We start from the raw sequence: 19,710 nt of genomic DNA, 5'->3' as shown, positions 1-19,710 counted from the left end.
CATGCTTTCAAAGTGAAGATAGGTCACCTTACTTTTAATTTCACACATGCACATAAGTGGTAAACATTCAGAGCATTCTTGTTAATGATGCCATCTGCTGCCTCCTCATAATTGCATAATGCTCAGGCTTCCAGACAAGATGTAATGGCAGCAATACACAAACCTGCTGACATTTACAGTGAGAAAATTTATGATCAGCCATCAGCTCAAAACAAATGTGTTTGCATGACTGCTAGTGCTATAAAATCATCAACTACATGGAACAAGTGATGGTAGAATAAGTAATGGGTTTTCATCCATGCATGTTTTACACAAATCATTAGCAATTTGTTACTCACGTACAACAGAATCTTGAGCAACAGTTACTTCTTGGAAAATCACTCTCTACCTTGCTAAATTAAAGCTGTACTGTTGAACCATACTTAGTTTTACATGATCTCATCTACAATATCATAGATTGATGCTTTACTAAAAGGCTGGACTCAAAAGCACATGTATCAGGGAGTAAGTCCCATTCAGCTCCTTTGGATTTCTATATTATTTTCAGCTGATCTGAAAACGACCCAATTTCCACTTCATTTTCTTGAAAACTAACTGCCCTTGTTGCCAATTTTGGCACTACTGACTCTATGGCTCTGATGCATAACAAATGTTGAGTTGCCTTCTGAAAAGACTTTTGGTTTGTGGGATTGCTATGCATTGGCAAACAAGTGAACTCTGGAGAATATCCAGCCAACATTGGGTCCAAAACCCACTTGTCCATCTGCTCTTCCACATGTGGGCAAAGTGCAGTAATCTGCCCCCAACAGACCCATGCACCAGTGCAGGTTTGGTGTCAGGCTGAGGAGTTCCTTTTGTGAACTTAAAGATGAATATGGAGGCTTTTGTGACTGAGGTCCTGCATGCCCAGATGAGTGCTCTTTCAGTTCTAACATGCCTTGAAACCTTCACATGGGAGCAAAAAGTGGTTCTGATTAATTCTGAAAGAGCTGCAGGGCTTTAGACTTGTGCTCATCTTTCTCACCCATGGGGAGCAAGTTTTTCTTATCTCAGGACTCTACTAATACCACCTCCAAAATGGAGTGCTGACTAGCCTGGCCTGTGAATCTGGGTCTACATCTCACTTCCACAGCCAAATATTCTGGTGCCCCACAGAATTGGCTGACAGACCCCTGGACGCAAAACTGTAGCAAATCCCTGGGAAGAGTTAAGCAGGTTCATAGCAGGAGCCCCAGGCTTTGCATGGGCAGCAGAGCTGCTAATATGGAGTCCTGTGAGCTATGGATTGCCAAACTGAAAATGCATAAGCTAATGCTTGTGCAACAGCCGCTTTCATCACATAATGGTCACCAGTACGCCATTATCCAGGCTGCATTTGATCAGTGGACTGTGATCAATATTCTACCTGTCTTTGGATTAGGAAATGCAATTTCATAAACCATTACCAAGCTGAGAAATCTTTCAACAATAACAAGAGATTCTGCAGCCTTTTTGCGTTTGCAGCAGCAGGAGAAACAACAATCTTGAAGTACATAATAAAACTTGACAGAGCGCAATAAAGATACAATAAAACATGAACAATGGATGGTCAGAATCAAGAAGTAATTAAATAAACATATTACATTTTTATTCTGCATCATGGAACAGTTATTACTGTTAATTATAGCACCTATTTCAGGGTCATATTCATAATTTAAAAAGACAGATGGACAGCAGACTGCTTCCAGATGGTGAGAAAGTAAGTTGAAAATAAATGTATAAAATACAATTATTAAAAATTAGCTAATCTCAAGCTAATTATTCACATGGGATAACAATAATATTGTCAAAAGATATTCTGCTTAAACCACATTTCCCCCTTGATCCAAAAGGGATACTCTCGCTGAAGAATCTGTTCTCCCTGTGAAACACCTCTAACTATTATGGCTTATTGAAGAGCCCATTGGTATCCCTATATCTGTGGAATTTCTTGTGACCTTTATTCTCTTCTAAACCACATGATCAATTTCCCCTTCCTTGGCAACCTTGGCAGTGTCCTGACAAATGAAGAAACCATTACTAATTGAATAACTAGCTGACTGGAATGCGAAAATACATTGCTCTAAATATTTATTCTTTTCTTTTCTGGAGTAAAATGGAAATATTAATAGTTGCAGACTAGCATTCCAATATAACAGATTTTGTACAGTTATTGATAAAACAAAAACACTTGTACAATATATAAATCAAGTTAGCTTTGTCAGGAAGAAAAAATCCAAAGAAAATTGAGCAACACACATACAGAAATATTGGTGGCAATTCTAAACAGTAAGCACAGCAGATAGATGATTTAAAAGCAGACTTATTACCAAAGGGTTGTATCCAATGTTAGTCCTACTCAGGGTAGAACCACTGAAAATAATTTTCATGAATAATTTAGGTTCATTAATTCTAGCCTCCCTCCATATGAACCTACCCTAGACCCTGAGATCATCTTCTGAGGCCCTTCTCATGAAAGGTCCAGAGGGTGCCAACATGAGGATTGGCCTTTTCTGCAGTGGCCCCCCAGGGAGGTTTGGCTGGCGCCTTCACACCTTATACACACAAAAAGTTCCTCTTCAACCAGGTCTTTGGCTGATTGGCATCCAGTGCCCTTTTAAAATGTGTTGTGGAAAGGGGGATTATTGGGTTGACTTTGTTTTTGTTGTTATTATGCATTTTCTTTTTTTATATAATGTGATCTGCCCTGAGATCTACAGGTATAGGGTGGAATACAAATTTAATAAAAGAACACATAATCAATCAATCAAACAAACAAACAAACAAACAAACAAAGCGTCTAGTCTGAGTGTAACGTAGTTGGATACAATCCAAAGAAAGTATTTTTTTTCACACAATAATTATCAATCTCAAACAACAGCAACTTAGCGTAGCATGCACAAGGCTTTCTTCCATCATGGAGCCTAAAGGGACACACATGTATGTTTGAATCCAAAGTAGAACTATGTGAACATTCTGTCAGCGCAAGGTTTTCTGCTTGTGCAACTGAGTATTTCCTCCTCTCCTCCCCTTGCACATTTCCTAAATCTGGTCTAGGGGTTCCTCCAAACCCCTGGCGAATATTTTTTGGGAGGGACAGGGGGAATGTCCCATTGTGCAAGTAGAAACCCATGTGCTGGTAGGACTGCCCTTGGTTCCCAGGCAGTCTCCCATCAATGCAATGACCAGACCCAGGCACCCTTTGTTTCAGCAAGGTAATGGCCTCGTGTGCCCTGGGACGTCTGGGGTCCAATACACCTTAAATGTCAGAGCCTGTGAGAGGCCAGAAAGAGATGAGTTTATTATTTGCCTCTTTATATAGCTTTAGTGCTCCTGCAACTTTCCTATAGTGTCACTTTTCACAGGCAGAGAATTGCACATGCTAGAACAAAAGACTAATTTAGGATATTTCCCCCTCATACAGGCAGCCCCCCCATTTACACAGGGGTTACATTCCAAGACGCATTGGTGAAATCACATAGAAACACTTTTTCCTTATGGCAACTGAGGACAAGCCGGTGACGGGAACAACGAAGGTATAAGACAGTACACAGGAGACAGGCGAACAGAGATAGGAGAGGGCATATGGGATGCAGCTAGGATAGAAGATCTGGACAGCAATGAGATGGCTGGTAGGGGAATTTGGTGGGGAAATGTCACTGAGAAATTCTATTATGAAAATTCCAGGAATTAAAGGAAAGCATGCTGGGAAGAAGCTGAAAAGGGACATGAGAAGGGAATGTGGAAGGGATCAGAACAGCCGATAGAACAATATATATGTGTGGAGGATGGAATCAAGGCATAAATATGTTAGTATTTAATTAGGTTTTAGTCCAATACCAAGATAAACAAACAACAAATTCCTATTTTGAAGAGCATGAACTAATCAGAAAAGAGGGTCTTGAGAAAATGGAAACTAGGAATTATTTTAACAATAAATATATAGAGAGAAAACTATATATTAATATAGATATATAGTTCCATAGACAATGAAAGAGATGTGTGTATATAAAAGTTGTTTTCAACTAAAGGATTCTTCACAAATGAGACAGCAAGCACAAGAAAAGCAGGGTGAAATTGTGCTAGAAAAATGTAAAATGTAATGGTTCTGAGGATTACTAAAAGATCGGGACAGAAAGGAAGGAATGGAATTAGAAAATAGAAGTACAGAGGAGATTTCATCATAGAATAGTAGCAGAAAGTAAAGAAGTAGAGAAAAAGTTCCTAGAAATATGGGGGGAATTCAAAACCACAATCTATACGGTTGAGGCACAGTTTGAAACATTTTAGCTACTTGAGATTTGTGAAGCCAAAAATCTATTAAGCAAATATGAAATGGAAAATTTGAACTGTGCTATAAGTTCTTTGTGTCAGAAAAGTAACATTCATCATGAAACCAATACAAAAACCTTTATGTATCTTTTTCTAGGTGGTTTGCAAGTAGATGACTTAGCACCAACAAAGAAGAGGTATCTTGGCATATTTCTTCCTTTGTTACTTAAACATGGAAATGAACAGACACAAATCCATTTTCCTTGTTTTAAAAAATTCTGCATGTCCAATTAGCATCAGTACACTATTTCTGTAAACTGTTTTGTGTGTGTGTGTGTGTGTGTGTGTGTGTGTGTGTGTGTTTTACAATCAAGCAGTGTACATGATTTTATGAAATATAAATAAACAGCTAAGAAACTAAAAAATACACTGAGAAAAATGTAAAGAATATTGCTGAATGCAGTTGTAAATGTGGGTCCATTTTATGTCCCCCAATCAGAGAAAAGTGAATCTATGTGCAGGAATAGGTTTCCACGCTTAGATATGCAAGGGGCAACAGTGGGGGCACAAAATCCCCCCATGTCCAACAGCCACATGAAGAGATTCCGATTTAATGATCTAGATGCACAGCAACAGGTGGCCCACCAACTGCATCCAACCCCATCCTCAAGGCGCACACCACTTCTCCCTTGTTGGGGCTGGGGACATGATGAAAAAGGGATTAGACAAATTCATGGAGGAGAGGCCAGCTACTTGCCATAATTTTCAACATGAATTTTCTCTTCTTTCAAAATCAGCATTGATATATTTTTATTTAAAGTGCTGACTGCACATACACAGCTAAATAAATAAATAAATGGCTACACAGCAACCTCAGAGGTGGTAAAGCATTGAGTTGCTGGGAGCTGACAGCAAGAGAGGCTGTGGGCTCCAAGAGGCATCTGTTTTTGGCCACCGAAAGGAAACAAAGCTGGGCTAGATGAAACTTTGCTGCTACGGTTCAGAAGAGCTCTTTTCATGATCACAGTCAGATACTGCTTTTTTCACTAGTGCAAATGGCCTTTTTCACGAGGGGTAAGCTATTTTTTTCAGGGAAGGATCAAACTGCAGAATAAAATAGTCTGATAAAATATCCATTCTGTGAATCTGACCATTTTAAATACTCAAATTATTATTATCAACATTCTGAATAATTTAAAGGCTGCTAGTTGCAATTCTCTGTTTGAAATACATGCTAAGAAAAGATAGCAGAGCACGACAAAGTAAGGGCATGAACATCAGGTTCAAGATAATTAAGAAGCAGCACACCAACATTAAGACAGTAATGTTATCCCATCTGCCAAATCCTACATTTAGTTGGAGCTATGCCTTTTGCTTACTGCTGCTTCTGTTACCCACCTGATCCTTAGAGACCTCTTTTGCTGGAGCATTTATGCCAAGTTTTTCCAGAGGATAGACAATCTGTCGTCTTGGTCGCACGGGAACCATGTAATGAAGGGCAGATGTCAGGGAATGGGCACAGGGATTCTGGAACTGAAGGACAACAAGCTATATTTTAGCGCAGATAATGTCATAAAAGTGCATCACAGATGTCTGTTGCGGTGCTTTGTGAATTTAAGAATCCTTTATCCTCTTGATTAAATCCAGGAGAAATATCACCAAAAAATAAATAAACACTCTCAGAGCAGAGGAATGGATTGCAGCTAATTCCTGACACTAATGAAGATAATTATGAGAGTAATTATATTACTATCTCAGTGGGAACGACAGATAAACAAGTGGTTTGGTTTATGGGATTTTGTAGCACAAGTAGTTTCCCCACAGGAATATATTCATTCAGTGCAATCATGAATCATCTTCATCCATGCTCATTAAGGACGTTACATGCTTACTCTTCACCTCTGGTTGTTTGGCAAAGGAGAAGTTAAACATGCACATAGAAAATGCACATGAAGTAAAAAGTCGTTTTCATTCAAATACAAACCTTAATGAAGTAGCATAAACGTGAAGGAAAAAAATCTCCATCCTTCCATAAATACAGGAAATGATTAAAAATACATTTACCTTACTGCAGCAAGTTTAGTTATAATCTGCATTTAAACAACAGTTGGGGAGCAACAGGAAATGCAAAAACAAAAATTTTCCAAAAGTCTGTCACATTAAAAAAAAAAAAGTCTGGAACCTGTTGTTTAAACAGAAATGACATCCCATAAATAAAAACTTAATTTTCTTCGGTGTAGAAGAGAACCAAGTATTTCTAATGCTTCTTTCCTGCATAATTTCCCCCCATTTCAGCTGCATATACGGTAGTTATATTGAGGCATTCATTCAATCCCATATGCAATTAGAATTATGCAAGGGGAAAGGAGGGCCAACTTCTCGGGCTTCACACACACACGTCAGACAAGGTTCTGAAGCAAGGAGTCTTCTTTACATGCATAAGCTTCCCCCATGTGACCAGGGTTCCAAGCCACGTAAGGAGCCTACACTTGTTGAACAGGCTGCCCAATTCAGTTCTTTTTCTCTGCTATGTGGATGGCGGCAGAGCCAGGCAACAGGGGTGCAACAGAGGGGATGGGGCCTGCAAGCATGATCCTACTCCCCCCCCCCCCGCCTCATGTATTTCTAATTGTGTGAGGGCTTAAATGCCTGAATAGGGGTAATGGTAATATTTCAGGTCATAAAATGTAACTTGCTCGCCTGAAATTGAGATCTTAAAAAGGGCTACGAACAGCAAGAGCACTCGGTAACTGTGATCCCAAGAGCCATGTGCAACATTCCAGGTATGCACTGAAACTTGTCCTACTCTCCCTTCCAGGGACTAGGGGAGTCATTTTCCAGAGCTTAAAAGAAGCAATGGAGAATGGGGAGCATGTGCAGAGGGATTTCTTTGGATCGAGGCCCATTCCTTTGGAGTTTACACTGTCTTTTTTGTACAAAGGACATTTTCTTGAGTCCTTGTTCAAAATCAGTCCATCTGCAAGCATTTGAGGCTGACCTACCAAAGCGTATGGCCTTTTGGTTCCTAATGCTAATGAATATCAAAAGGAGAGAGGGTGAGGGATCATGTATTTGAAGGAAGTCCTTTGAGAGTCCTCTGTCAAGAGCTGAGCATTCAACTGTTCAGTATGAGATGAGGGAGTAAGGCTGCATCCACACTATTCCTTTAAAACACTTTCCCCCCTCCAAAGAATTCTGGGCACTATAGTCTGTTACGGGTTGTTGGGAACTGTAACTCTGTGAAGGGTAAACTACAATACCCAGAATTCTTTGAGGGAAAGAATGTGCGTTAAAAGGTATACAGTGGTGCCCCACAAGACGAACGCCTCGCAAAACGGAAAACCCGCTAGACGAAAGGGTTTTCCCTTTTGGAGGCGCTTCGCAAAACAAATTTCCCTATGGGCTTGCTTCGCAAGACGAAAATGTCTTGCGAGTTCCTGCGGGTTTTTTCCCTTTTCCCAAGCCGCTAATCAGCTGATCCGCTGATAAGCCGCTTAACAGCTGATCGCTAAAAGCCGCTAAACCGCTAATAGCGCTAATCCGCTAAGCTGTCAATGGGCTTGCTTCGCAAGACAAAAAAACCGCTAGACGAAGAGCCTCACAGAACGGATTAATTTCATCTTGCGAGGCACCACTGTAGTGTGTGCAGAACATACTGAAATCTGAGATCCTTATATTTCTATCCCTCAAATTTATGTCCGAGTATGGAAACTTGGATGTAAAGGTTTAAAAATAAAGCATGATGTGTAGGTGGCAGCTTTGCACCCTTATTTTATAGGGAATTTCTCTAAAATGGATATCAACGTGACTACAGCTCTGGCTAAAGCAAGCTGAATTCCTCAGGTAACCTCATCGTAACCCAGTCTATACCATTATTTTAAGCAAGTAAATATCAATAATGAAAACGATGTAGAAAAGCTATTTATTCTTTTTTAGGCTTTACTATTGAGCCATTTTGAAATGAGGTATCCTAAATAAAAAGCTTGTCCTATGCACACTAAAAGGAATGTGACCCAGAAGCTCATTGGATAAAAGTAAGTTTGGGCCCTAAAATTAACTATTTAAAAAGGAACTGCATGAAGAATCTTCTTTCCTGGAGGTTTTCAAGAAAGTTCACAACGTAGCTCTTGCTGATGGAAATAAGTTGAGACAACCAACTGACTCTCTTCTAGTTCTAGGATTCTACATAGAAAGCGCACTTCTGTGGGTTTTAAAAGACAAACAGATGCGACTGTACGCAAAACATATAATATTAATAATTAGTAATTAGTAATTAATTATCATAATATATCCTTCGGTGTGAGCCTTGGGAATCTCTATTGGTTATATTTATTTCTAACTATGTAAGTTAGAAATGGTTGCCAATTGTTACACATATGTGTACATTTTTGTTGGCAAATTCTACATACACCCAAGGGAAAGAGTAAATAAAATTAAAAACCAGTCAGCAACATTTACATATATAAAATCAAACTACTTCTTGACTAAATGATTATAGTTTACCTTGCCATCTTCAGGCTGAGGATAAATAGGGTAATAGAGACAAGATTTGTAGGCTAGTCGAAGCATCTCCTTCATAAAATGTTTTGCATAGTGATGAAAGACTGGATTCAGTGCAAAATGGTAAAGGTGACCATGCTCTTCCTGCTGGTGATGACTGAAATAAATAAAGTCTTCAATGTTGTAGTGTGAGCGAATATATTCTATATCCTGGAAAACATATCAATTCAATATACTGATTAAGGAAAGAGCTGTGCTTCTGTTTTGGAACAGCTATAATGCAAATATTTGTATTTGTTTTTCTTTCAAGAAAGAGGGATCACTACCACCAAGGAAGTAACTATACACCGGGAAACTCTCCTGCACAAGTTCCGTGTCAGTGGGATTTGTGCAGATCATTTCCCAGTTGATTGTACTGTAAAATGAGACCATATAGGTAGCTTTTGAAAATGAAACAGTAGCTTTTAAAAACAGCTTTGCATTTATTTACACACTATATTTAAAATGTCTGGCTGTTTTGTGTGCTAAAACCAAGACCATATGGACAACTATTAAAAATTAAGCATATTGGTAGAGGTGGGGTTTTTATTTAAAAAACAACATAGTATTGCTTTTATTTACAACTATATTTAAAAAGACCAGTTATTGGCTTACTAGAATCTGTGGATTGATCCTCATTACCAAATTACAGGAATCCCCTAACTGTTGGAAGCAATTAATATACCTTTAAAGATATTGCATTCCATATCATCCAGAGTTAAAGTCATATGGTTTTCTACCATATTAAAATGAGAAATTTAACAAGGAATTGCTGGCAAGGTCACTCAGTTTCTCAGATGGATCCTGCCTGCCTTTATAAAACTTCCTTATCTTTGTAAAATAGCAAAGGGGAGCAAATAATAATTCATTTCAAAACTATTTCTTCTGTTTGAAGGCAGAATAAATCACCTTGAATCTCTGTTTTTCAAGAAAAAAGGGACAAAAAGATACAAATTGCATTTATGGTAAATATCATTCTGAATTTAGTGCCTCATTTTGTTTTAAAGAAGAACAAGACTGTGGATGAGAAAAACTGTATATTGCTGGGATATACAAAATTTTCTCCTCCAGCAATCTTGTTTTTCTTTCTCCTTTAACTAAGGATTGTTCAAACATTATTCACACATCACACATTAGCTGTGGAAGGAAGTGAATGTTCAAAATGTTTATCTGAATAAAAACATTCCTGCCTTTGAGAACATTTAAAATTAATTTAGTGTTCTAAATCCTTCCATCAAAAAGGAAAAGATCTGCATATAAGAATATATACCGTTTCATTTCTAATAACTGATATTCCAACAATTTGATGCAAAACTTCTGCTACAAATGCTTGAATTGGTGTTCCATCCTGAAAAACAAAGCAAAAGATTTGGTGTACATTCTTCTACTCTAATACTTTAATTAATGTTCTTTATTTAAACACCCATCTCATCTCAGCTCCCCCCCACACAGTACACTCTGACATGGATTATAATAATATAAAAGGCCCAAAGGGCATTTTACTTTTTGCACCAGAAAGGTGTCTTCTGTACACTGGTTTAGTATAGCAGCAATTTTGAAGACTGCCAGTTTAGCATACACAAATGAGCAGATTCCTATTTGAACACTCTCACAATAAAGTTCAAACAGAAGCAATATAATGCAGTGTAACAACTTACTGGATCTCTTCGTGCCAATATGTAGCCATTTAGGTCATCCAATATACTTTTGTTCAATTTCAAAGTTTGGATTAGTAATTCAACACCGGCGACATCACTGGTTCTTGCTGGTCTTACAATAAAGGACCTGTTAGGGAAATAAACCCAAATCCTGTATATGCAGCAAACAATGGCATCTACAAATTGTCTCAGATTCCAGGCTTAAATACCCAAATGTGATTATCACTAGGAAAATTTTGGTTTTGATACTGCATTAGCACACTGCAGTGACATCAAGTCACTTAAAACCCTTTAATGCTGGTTTGAGTTGCTCCTCTAGTAGACAAAAAGCTGAAGTTGGATTCAATATTCTTACACCTCACAGTGTACTTATAAACAAACATACATCAATTTGGATCAGTAACTGGCATGGCTTCTCTCAAAGAATTCTGGGAGCTGAATTTTGGTGTATGAATGTATGAGCATCTCTCCACTTGCTCTGAAAAGTACTGGGTATTTGTGAACATGCCAATCATTATGAACCAGTTCTGGATTAACACTTTCCATTTTAAATGTAATCGTTAAGAATCTCTCATGAAACATAACCACCACTTGATTCTAAAATGCCCATATTAGATATCAGTGTTCAAAGATGGAGCCTCTAATTCAAAAACCCTTCCAGATCAGCACAATGTCCAATAACTGTTAAATATTCACCCACTCTTACAAGTACCACGTGGCCATCTCACCCAAAGAGAGCATACCGCTGGCTGAGCTGATGGATGCTTGGCTGCTCCATTCAAGAACAGTGAAAAGTAGCTAAATAAAATTGCATATTTTGATCAACTGTACTTATTACAAATCATATTTCCCTAAATTCTAGTGCCCAAAGATTTGTAGTAGGTATACTCCTAGGTACCTGCTTATGTCTGGATAAACCACTAACCTTTCATTGACAAGCAGCAGAGCACATTCTGTAGACTCCTTTATTATTTATATACCAGGGAGTCATCTAGACTGAGTTGGCACACATTCATTTTACCACTTGTTGATCCTTGCCCATCAAATGACTGAGCCATCAGATAGAATGTTTGGCAAAATAATAAGTAAAAAACCAGTAGTACGTGCATCATTACGTCTGCGGTTGTTTATTTGCCTAAAGAGGCAAGAACTCTACTAGTCCACAAAAACATCAAAACAGCACCATAAAAGAACTACTATGGGAAAGTTAATGAGCATATTTTGAGGTTGCTACTATTTTTCAATGCTATTTTCCTTTTGAAAACTTTCCACAGAGTAGAGGTTGTATGTGAGAAATGCTGCTGAGTTGGAAAGAGCAGTAAGTTTGAAACACGGGAATTTTTTATAAATCAGAATTGTCGCTTATCTATTATTAATATAGTACAGGATACATTTTATGACATCTTTTGATACTTTCCTCCTATTTCTCTGGATGTCAAACACTGACTACTTCTACCTCCCCAGTATATACTCACAAAATACAGGGAGTTTCTGTACATGCAATTAGTAATAAGCAGCTGAAAATGGGTAGAACAGTACCTGAAAAATTGGTATCTACATAAAAAGCTGACCCATTATGAGAATCAAAGACTAAGAAAAAAGATATACTTAGCCTCTTTATGTTTATTTTGCCCTAAGTAAGGAATCAACTGATTCTAGAAGCCCAATTCATTTAACATAATTATGATGATTTGCTGTCAAAATTGAAGAGAAGTATCCATTAAGCATTTCAGCCTACACCCTGTTATGTATTATTTTTCATCCTTTCTTGTTAAGTAGCAGGCCTAGAGTTGAATTTGCCATCCTCTAAATTCTGTGTGAGGACTTTCCTTGTCAAAAGCTTTGCTAATCAGTATTTCATTTAGAGCCATTCCCTTTACCTCTCTGACTTTGCACTTTCACAAGTCCTCCCTCTGTCTCTCTAGGCTTCCTTCAGTGGGCTTTGCTTTTCATCCATTTTGAGCAACTCACTTTTTATTCATATGTCTTTTAAAACCTCACTGTACAAAAACATCACATTGATCTTTGTTTTACTTCCTCATCAGGAAGGAATTACTAAGGGCTTGACACTGGCTTTTATGTTACTCAGAATTTTTCCATTACTGGTTAGTTTTCAGCTCACATTCACATCTTATCCAGAAACTATACTATTTTAAATTGGGTATCTTTATACAAGAACTAGGTGGTCTAGTTCTTTATATTCAATCCAACTCTTGCCTATAATGCTTTCACTTTTGTCTTTTCATTTGCCAGTAAATGCATATCTTGCTTAAAGTACCCAACTCTTTTGCCACAGAATAACTATTAAAATCCTTTAAGATACCCCTTTAAATTATACAGACCCTAGCAATAGAACTTTTTATAGATAATTTGTTTCCCACAAACAAAGCAACTGATTAGCAAAGACTATAAAAAGAAATAAACTGATGGAGTAAAACTAAAATGGTGTGACAACAACTCAGATACAAGCAATACCACAAAATCTTCTGTAGTAGTAAAATGTGCCACTAACTTGAGTAATCCTGAACGGTGAAACACATAGAGCTCTTGATCCAGTGTACAGCTGCTAAAGGGTATAACCCGGACAAAATTCTGGATCAGATAAAATTCAGGCACCATATGTGGAACCGAGATAATGCAGAAGTCTTTGTCCTGAAAGAAATAATATACTACACTAGGCCACAAAAATTGGAAAAAAAATGTAAGCTGTTTAAGGAAATACACATAGGGAAAGACAATATTATACGCAACATATAGAATGGCATCAAAAGAAGCGTGGTTGCAACTCCTCCTTTTTGCTCAGGCTCTTGAAGGTTAGAGGACCCTCCAGAATGGGATGGGATGGGATGTGCTGCAGGAAACTGCTGTGGGGAGGGGTAGCAGGAGGAATCCTGCTGCACAAGCAGTTCTCTGGATCCAAGCCATAATGCATGAAAAAAGGACTCAATGTGATATATATATTCACCTCATTTTCATAAAATCACAAGAAGTGTAATAGTAACTGCGGGAAAGCAGTCACAGTTCCATAACCGCCTTGTGTATAGTAATATAGAAAGGCAGTCTACAAATTAAAAGTGAAATGAAATGAAATATCTGCTTAATCCCTTATTCTCTACAGAGATCAATTCACTGTGAAATTCTCCCAGGCAAACCCCACTAAAATGCATGATGCTCTTGGCTGTGCTCTTGCACAATTCCTATTCATTTCAATGGGGCTTGCTCGGGAGAACATTATACTACATTATCCTCCACCAGGGCCAGGGCCTTCTCAGTGATGGCTCCGACCTGGTGGAAAGCTCTGTCCAATGAGACCAAGGCCCTGCAGGATTTAACTTCCTTCCGCAGGGCCTGTAAGACAGAACTATTCCGCCTGGCTTTAAATCTGAACCTGGCCTTATCTTTTGTTCCCCTTCCTTCCCCCCCTCCCCTTTTTGTGAAGATTACCCGCTCTGAGATCCCACAGCTGGTTCTCCCCTGGTCTCCTCGCTGGCCCAAGTGAGACTGATTTAGCCAGCTAGCCTTGGTGATCATCTAATGTTTATTGGATGGATTTCCTCCCTAAACTGATTTTTGATTCTTGATTTTATTGTTATTTACTCTTTATACCGTATTTTATCTGGTTTTTGTGGAGCATCAATTAAGTGTTTTCATAGAATCATAGAATCATAGAGTTGGAAGAGACCACAAGGGCCATCGAGTCCAACCCCCTGCCAAGCAGGAAACACCATCAGAGCACTCCTGACATATGGTTGTCAAGCCTCTGCTTAAAGACCTCCAAAGAAGGAGACTCCACCACACTCCTTGGCAGCAAATTCCACTGTCGAACAGCTCTTACTGTCAGGAAGTTCTTCCTAATGTTTAAATGTGTTCTAAATGTGTTGTTAGCCACCCTGAGCCTGGTTTTCCTGAACTGGGAAGGGCAGGGTATAAATAAAAAATTATTATTTATTATTACATTAGCCTCATGAGAACATGTTTTCCACACAGATTAAGTGTATTTAAACAAATATAATATTTTGTAATACATATAGTCCTTATTAATTACTAGGCATTTTATGAAATAGTAAAAGATTGTCCATTTGGAAAAGGCTGAATTTGAAAATAAATATTTCAGTCCACAGTAAATAGAGATACTTTCTACATACTTTGCACTTTCACTTTCCACAATTATGACCTGTTCTTGAACACAGAATCTGTAACTGAATATGTAACTAGCCACAGAGGTTTTCTGCTGTTAATGTTTCCGTATTTTATCTAACTATATGGGCACCAAGCCATTCATGCATATTGTATTGCCACTAATCTTGTGTCTGGAATTCTATGGTATATTCAAAATGTGGAAGCAGGAAGCATCCAAGTTACATTCTTTATTTCAGTTACACAATGTTGAATCTGGTTTTGTTTTTAAAAATTGACAATATGAGTTCCATTTATTTTATTAGAAAATGAGAAAAGATGATTTTAAAAATGAACCAGTGAACCTGTGGCTCTCGAGATGAGTGGGGTGGGAACCTCTGGCCTGTGAGGCTGATTGGCAATGACTTCAAGCCCCACTGCGTTTGGCTACACTCAGGAGTTTCCAACTGGGGGAGTCTAGCCAATCTGTGCTGAAAGCAGAGCTTGGAGACAGTATCAATGAACCCCCTTGCTTCGATTCTCCTTTGCAGCATGGCCTGGGAAAAATGGAAAAACTTGGGGGAAGAAAAAAATTGTTACCTGATGTCTTGGTGATGTAGGTGAGCAGCCCTATCTGTGTTTCAGTGGTCTGCCAGCGATGGGGGAAATAAGGATTTGGCCTGCCGGGCTGAAAAGATTCCTCATTCCTGCTCTAAATATTAAAGGTAAAGGTACCCCTGCCCGTACGGGCCAGTCGTGTCCGACTCTAGGGTTGTGCGCCCATCTCACTTAAGAGGCCGGGGGCCAGCGCTGTCCGGAGACACTTCTGGGTCACATGGCCAGCGTGACGAAGCTGCTCTGGCGAGCCAGCACCAGCGCAGCACACGGAAACGCTGTTTACCTTCCCGCTATAAAGCGATCCCTATTTATCTACTTGCACTTAAGGGTGCTTTCAAATTGCTAGGTGGGCAGGAGCTGGGACCAAAAGACGGGAGCTCACCCTGCCGCAGGGATTTGAACCGCCGACCATGTGATCGGCAAGCCCTAGTGGCTGAGGTTTTTACTCACAGCGCCACCCGCGTCCCGGTGTTCTAAATAGTGCTGGACTACAATTCTCAACATCCCTGACCATCCCTGCTGGCTGGGGCTGATGAGAGTTGGGAGTCTAAAGGTTTCCAGCAGCCCTGTGAGAGCCTGAGGCTTATAGAGGAAATCTGACAGGAATCTAAAGCATATGCATGACCTTGGAAAGCTCCTCAAGTCCTGCTGTTGTCTCTGTAAGTACCAAAATCCACCTGAACCTCAAGTGTAGTAAGTCTCACCTCCTCAGGGGAACTGACTGCCATTGGCTTATTTTGCAGTGTTCGATTTTGGCAGGACTTTGGAGACAGGCATATAAGAGGGCATTGAGGACGTGCTGTCCAGCTGAAAGGGACCTGAAGGAGGCTTGGACAGTTCTCCCTCAAGGATGGAGCCAGAGCCACATGCTCCTTGTACTGTGCTTTAAAATATGGAAGGGCAAGTAGCTGAAGGGAGCCAGAAAACCTTGAAACTATTCACCCTCAACTATTAAGCTGTTACCCTGCTCCACTTGTATATTTTCCATTTTTATTCTACAAGCACGAGAGCTGTGATATTGTAAATGAAAATTGATTGCATTTATGGATTTGTTGTTGGTTGCATGGGGTGGGGGGGGGAAAATGTAACATATATTAAAAAATAAATATAGCAGCCCCCCACAGAAGCTTGGAATTCTTGCATGCACAAAAATGCCTCTGTATCAGACTCTGCACATTCAGGTATGTACAGGCATACTTTAGGTAATAAGAGACATTCTCTGGTCTCCTAGGAGATAGCAGTCACAAAAGATATTTTAGGAAATGGAAATGGGTGTTAGGGTTTAAGGGCTGGAGACCAGAAAAAAATCCCTTGAAGTTTAGTAGCTGGATGCCTGGAAGCTAAGCTGGGTAGGAAGAGAAGGAGGAAATGTCATTTTAACCCCCTTGGCTCTATTGAAACCTATTATCCTAGGATCGATATCGTTTATTCTCTGCTGATTTGCACTGCAGTCCCTCTGACTTGTGCACTAGCAAATCCTTGCAATAGTCCTTAAAATCATCCTGCCATTTCTCTGCTCCCCTAAAAGGAAGTTGGCTCAATACAAGAAAATACAATGTCTGGTAAACTGCTTTCATTCATTAATTGCAAAGCAAAGGCTTTGAAAATGCACATACTTACTGGAAAAAGGTTGAAAACAAAATTCATGAAATCTAATGACCTGCAAATAAAAACAAATAATTTTACAAAAATCTTGACTTTTCCACTGTGCAGTATTTATTTTATAATACTCCTACCTACTCTAGAAAGCATTCTCCAACCTTAAATAGGTTTTTTGAGGGCAGCTTTAAAACGATACATCAAGACAATGATAAGCCTTATTCAAGTTGGAGTGAGGTTGTGCTGCTGGCTATGATGCCAACTCTGAAAACATAAGAGCACTGTTGCATCAGACCAAAGGCCCACCTAGCCCTGCATTCTGTTCTCACAGTGACCAAACAGACCACCTCTGAGCACCTGCAGGAAGCTTCCGTGGGAAAGAAATTAAGGCTGGAGGGCACGCCTGCTCTCTCAGCATGCAGAGATAAACAGAGATTCATTGGGAGGAGACGGAACACTTGAAGAGACGGCTGAAGGAACCGCCTCACAGCTATTAGTGCTTTGAACAGGACCATGGATAGGGGCAGGCAAGGAAGAGAACGGCTCCCTCTGCCTCAATGACGACCCAAGTGCTGAGAGGCTGGTGGCAACCTTAATTCCTAAGGGGCTGTCCTTGAAGATGACCTGGAAACTTCAACTGCTTCAAAATGCAGCTGCCAGATTACTGGTTGGGATTCCATTTAAAACACCATGGATTTTGTTGGTTGGTTTGACTGATTGGGAAGTTTAATCTTATACATTTTAAATAAATAAAAGTCAGTAAACATTAAAGAAATCAAAAATATAAAATATACAGTCATACCTCGGGTTGTGAACGCTGCGGGTTGCAGTCTGCGCTGAACCCGGAAGTACTGGAACAGGTTACTTCTGGGTTTCGAAGCTCGCGCATGCGCAGAAGCGCTGGAACCCGGAAGTAACCTGGTGCTTCGGGTTGCGAATGCTGCGGGTTGCGAACGTGCCTCCCGCACGAATCACTTTTGCAACTTGAGGTATGACTGTACTCTCATTTTTTTCCATTTAAAATCAAATATCTAGATTATTTACGGTACTTGCCTTGTTTCATGTTTCTCATCAATACAAAAGAGCTGTATACAAAAAGCATTCACTTCTCCTTTATATGTAGGACGGAAAGGCTCTGTCTCCACAGTCAGAATGGATGGTGTCTTGGAGGTTTTCAAATCCTTGCTTCTGCTGATTTCTAAACTGCTGGTTTCTGGCCGTTCTAATGAAACTCTAGCAAGTCCTCCCTCTCTCTACAGTGAGAAGCAATGAAAAAACAATTAAGATATTTCTAAATTCACTTTTATAATGGTAGCTTTAACATTATAAATAAAATGGCTTATAGCCCCTCCCCCAGAGCAACTTTAAAAGTACAGTTTTATACACTAGTACAATACAGTGGTACGTCGGGTTAAGTACTTAATTCGTTCCGGAGGTCTGTTCTTAACCTGAAACTGTTCTTAACCTGAGGTACCACTTTAGCTAATGGGGCCTCCCGCTGCCGCTGCGCCACCGGAGCACGATTTCTGTTCTCATCCTGAAGCAAAGTTCTTAACCTGAAGCACTATTTCTGGGTTAGCAGAGTCTGTTACCTGAAACGTCTGTAACCTGAGGTACCACTGTACTGGTTTTGTTTAAACACTTACTGCCATGATAAATGCAGAAAATTTGATGTGAACGAACCATTATTCAGAGTTCCAGTGTAACTTTTCTCTGATTGCTACTTGAGGCTAGGATGAGAATGAGGAATGGTGAGTGTGGAGTTAGTTAGTACTCTCAATGACAGCCATTTTACTTTTCAAAATCATCCATTCAATGTTCTTCCCCTTCCTTCCCAAGAGGAAAAAATTCCTGTGTTTTTTCTCACTGTGAAGAGAAAGGCAGCTTGAAAGAGGAAATTTCAGTGGGAAAACAGCCAGCGGCTCAGCACCTCCTCCCAGTGGCGGAGGTGTTAGGATTCTTGCTCCGTGCTTGCAGTCATGGGATTATTTTCTATCACATGACAGTGTATGTTTTCATTCCACAGTGTGGGAAGTGATGGAGACAGGATGTTTGGAATACTGTGTTCCGTGATGTGGGACTACTGTATTGTCCTTTGTTCTTTCTCTCTTTGCTGTCTGATGAGAAAGAGGAAGGAGCTGAGTCAGAATGCTCCGAGTGTATTATATGTAAATAAAGTAGTTTAGCCAAAATGCTGCGTTGCTGAGTCTGTTACGCAATCTGCTAACACTCTGCGGATCCTTAAGTGTGCTGATGCCTCTTGGTATCAGCCACTGTGATGTTCGGGCTGGAGAAAGATTTTGAAGCTCCTGAACGACCGATAAGGAGGGAGAGAACATGCCAGTCGGCATGTGTCTCTATTGAGGTCCTACATGCAAGTAGGATGAATCCTGACAGGAGGAAGGGGGTGGAGTGGGCCGCCCCATGTGTCATCACTGGAGGGGGGGTGACAAAATGACAAAACTATGAGATTTTTTAAAAACCATAGTGTATTAAAAAATGGGTTCACGAAACTTTTTAGTTCAGTTAACAAACATAAAGAAACGTGGCTGGCACTGGGCACCACACCGCCGGGCCTGCAGTGTGCCCGAGCCACGCGTCTCTCCTGAAACGGCAGCGTGGGGTTTGCGTCTGCCCACCTCTCCCTCAACCACCCTACAGCTGAGGGGGAGGCGGCGGAGAGGCTCCACACAGCGCACCCCACCCCCATGGGCAGCTCGCCTTGCCCCCGGCTGCAGGACGTGTGTGCCGCACCGGGCACCCGAGTGGCTAGCTACACCGCTGCCTCCTCCTCACATGCCACATGATAGGATGTTTCCACTAGTCAATTGCAGGTGTTCCACCAATGTACCTGTCATGATAACAGTGTATCAGGCATCCTGCTGCTTGG

The 19,710-nt window shown here is 40.1% G+C and overlaps 1 protein-coding gene across 4 annotated transcripts in view; it reads right to left on the bottom strand.

Annotated features, from left to right (window-relative positions):
* The window catches only part of CFAP61 (cilia and flagella associated protein 61), a 177,446-nt gene that overhangs the window by 86,490 nt on the left and 71,246 nt on the right, over positions 1 to 19,710 (bottom strand). For all 4 annotated transcript variants that reach the window (XM_081917728.1, XM_081917727.1, XM_081917729.1 and 1 more), the window contains exons 11-17: positions 17,874 to 18,073; positions 16,842 to 16,881; positions 13,000 to 13,139; positions 10,488 to 10,614; positions 10,100 to 10,177; positions 8,794 to 9,000; positions 5,689 to 5,823 (exon numbers count right to left, since the gene is read on the bottom strand). In XM_081917728.1, coding sequence (XP_081773854.1) covers positions 5,689 to 5,823; positions 8,794 to 9,000; positions 10,100 to 10,177; positions 10,488 to 10,614; positions 13,000 to 13,139; positions 16,842 to 16,881; positions 17,874 to 18,073 — 927 coding nt within the window. The remainder of the gene's footprint in view (positions 1 to 5,688; positions 5,824 to 8,793; positions 9,001 to 10,099; positions 10,178 to 10,487; positions 10,615 to 12,999; positions 13,140 to 16,841; positions 16,882 to 17,873; positions 18,074 to 19,710) is intronic.

The sequence above is a fragment of the Podarcis melisellensis genome, assembly GCF_964234715.1.
Source record: "Podarcis melisellensis genome assembly, chromosome: 7".
NCBI lineage: Eukaryota > Metazoa > Chordata > Lepidosauria > Squamata > Lacertidae > Podarcis > Podarcis melisellensis.
The sequence above is the reverse complement of the archived record's forward strand: the minus strand, read 5'-3'. Positions and strand labels throughout refer to the sequence as shown.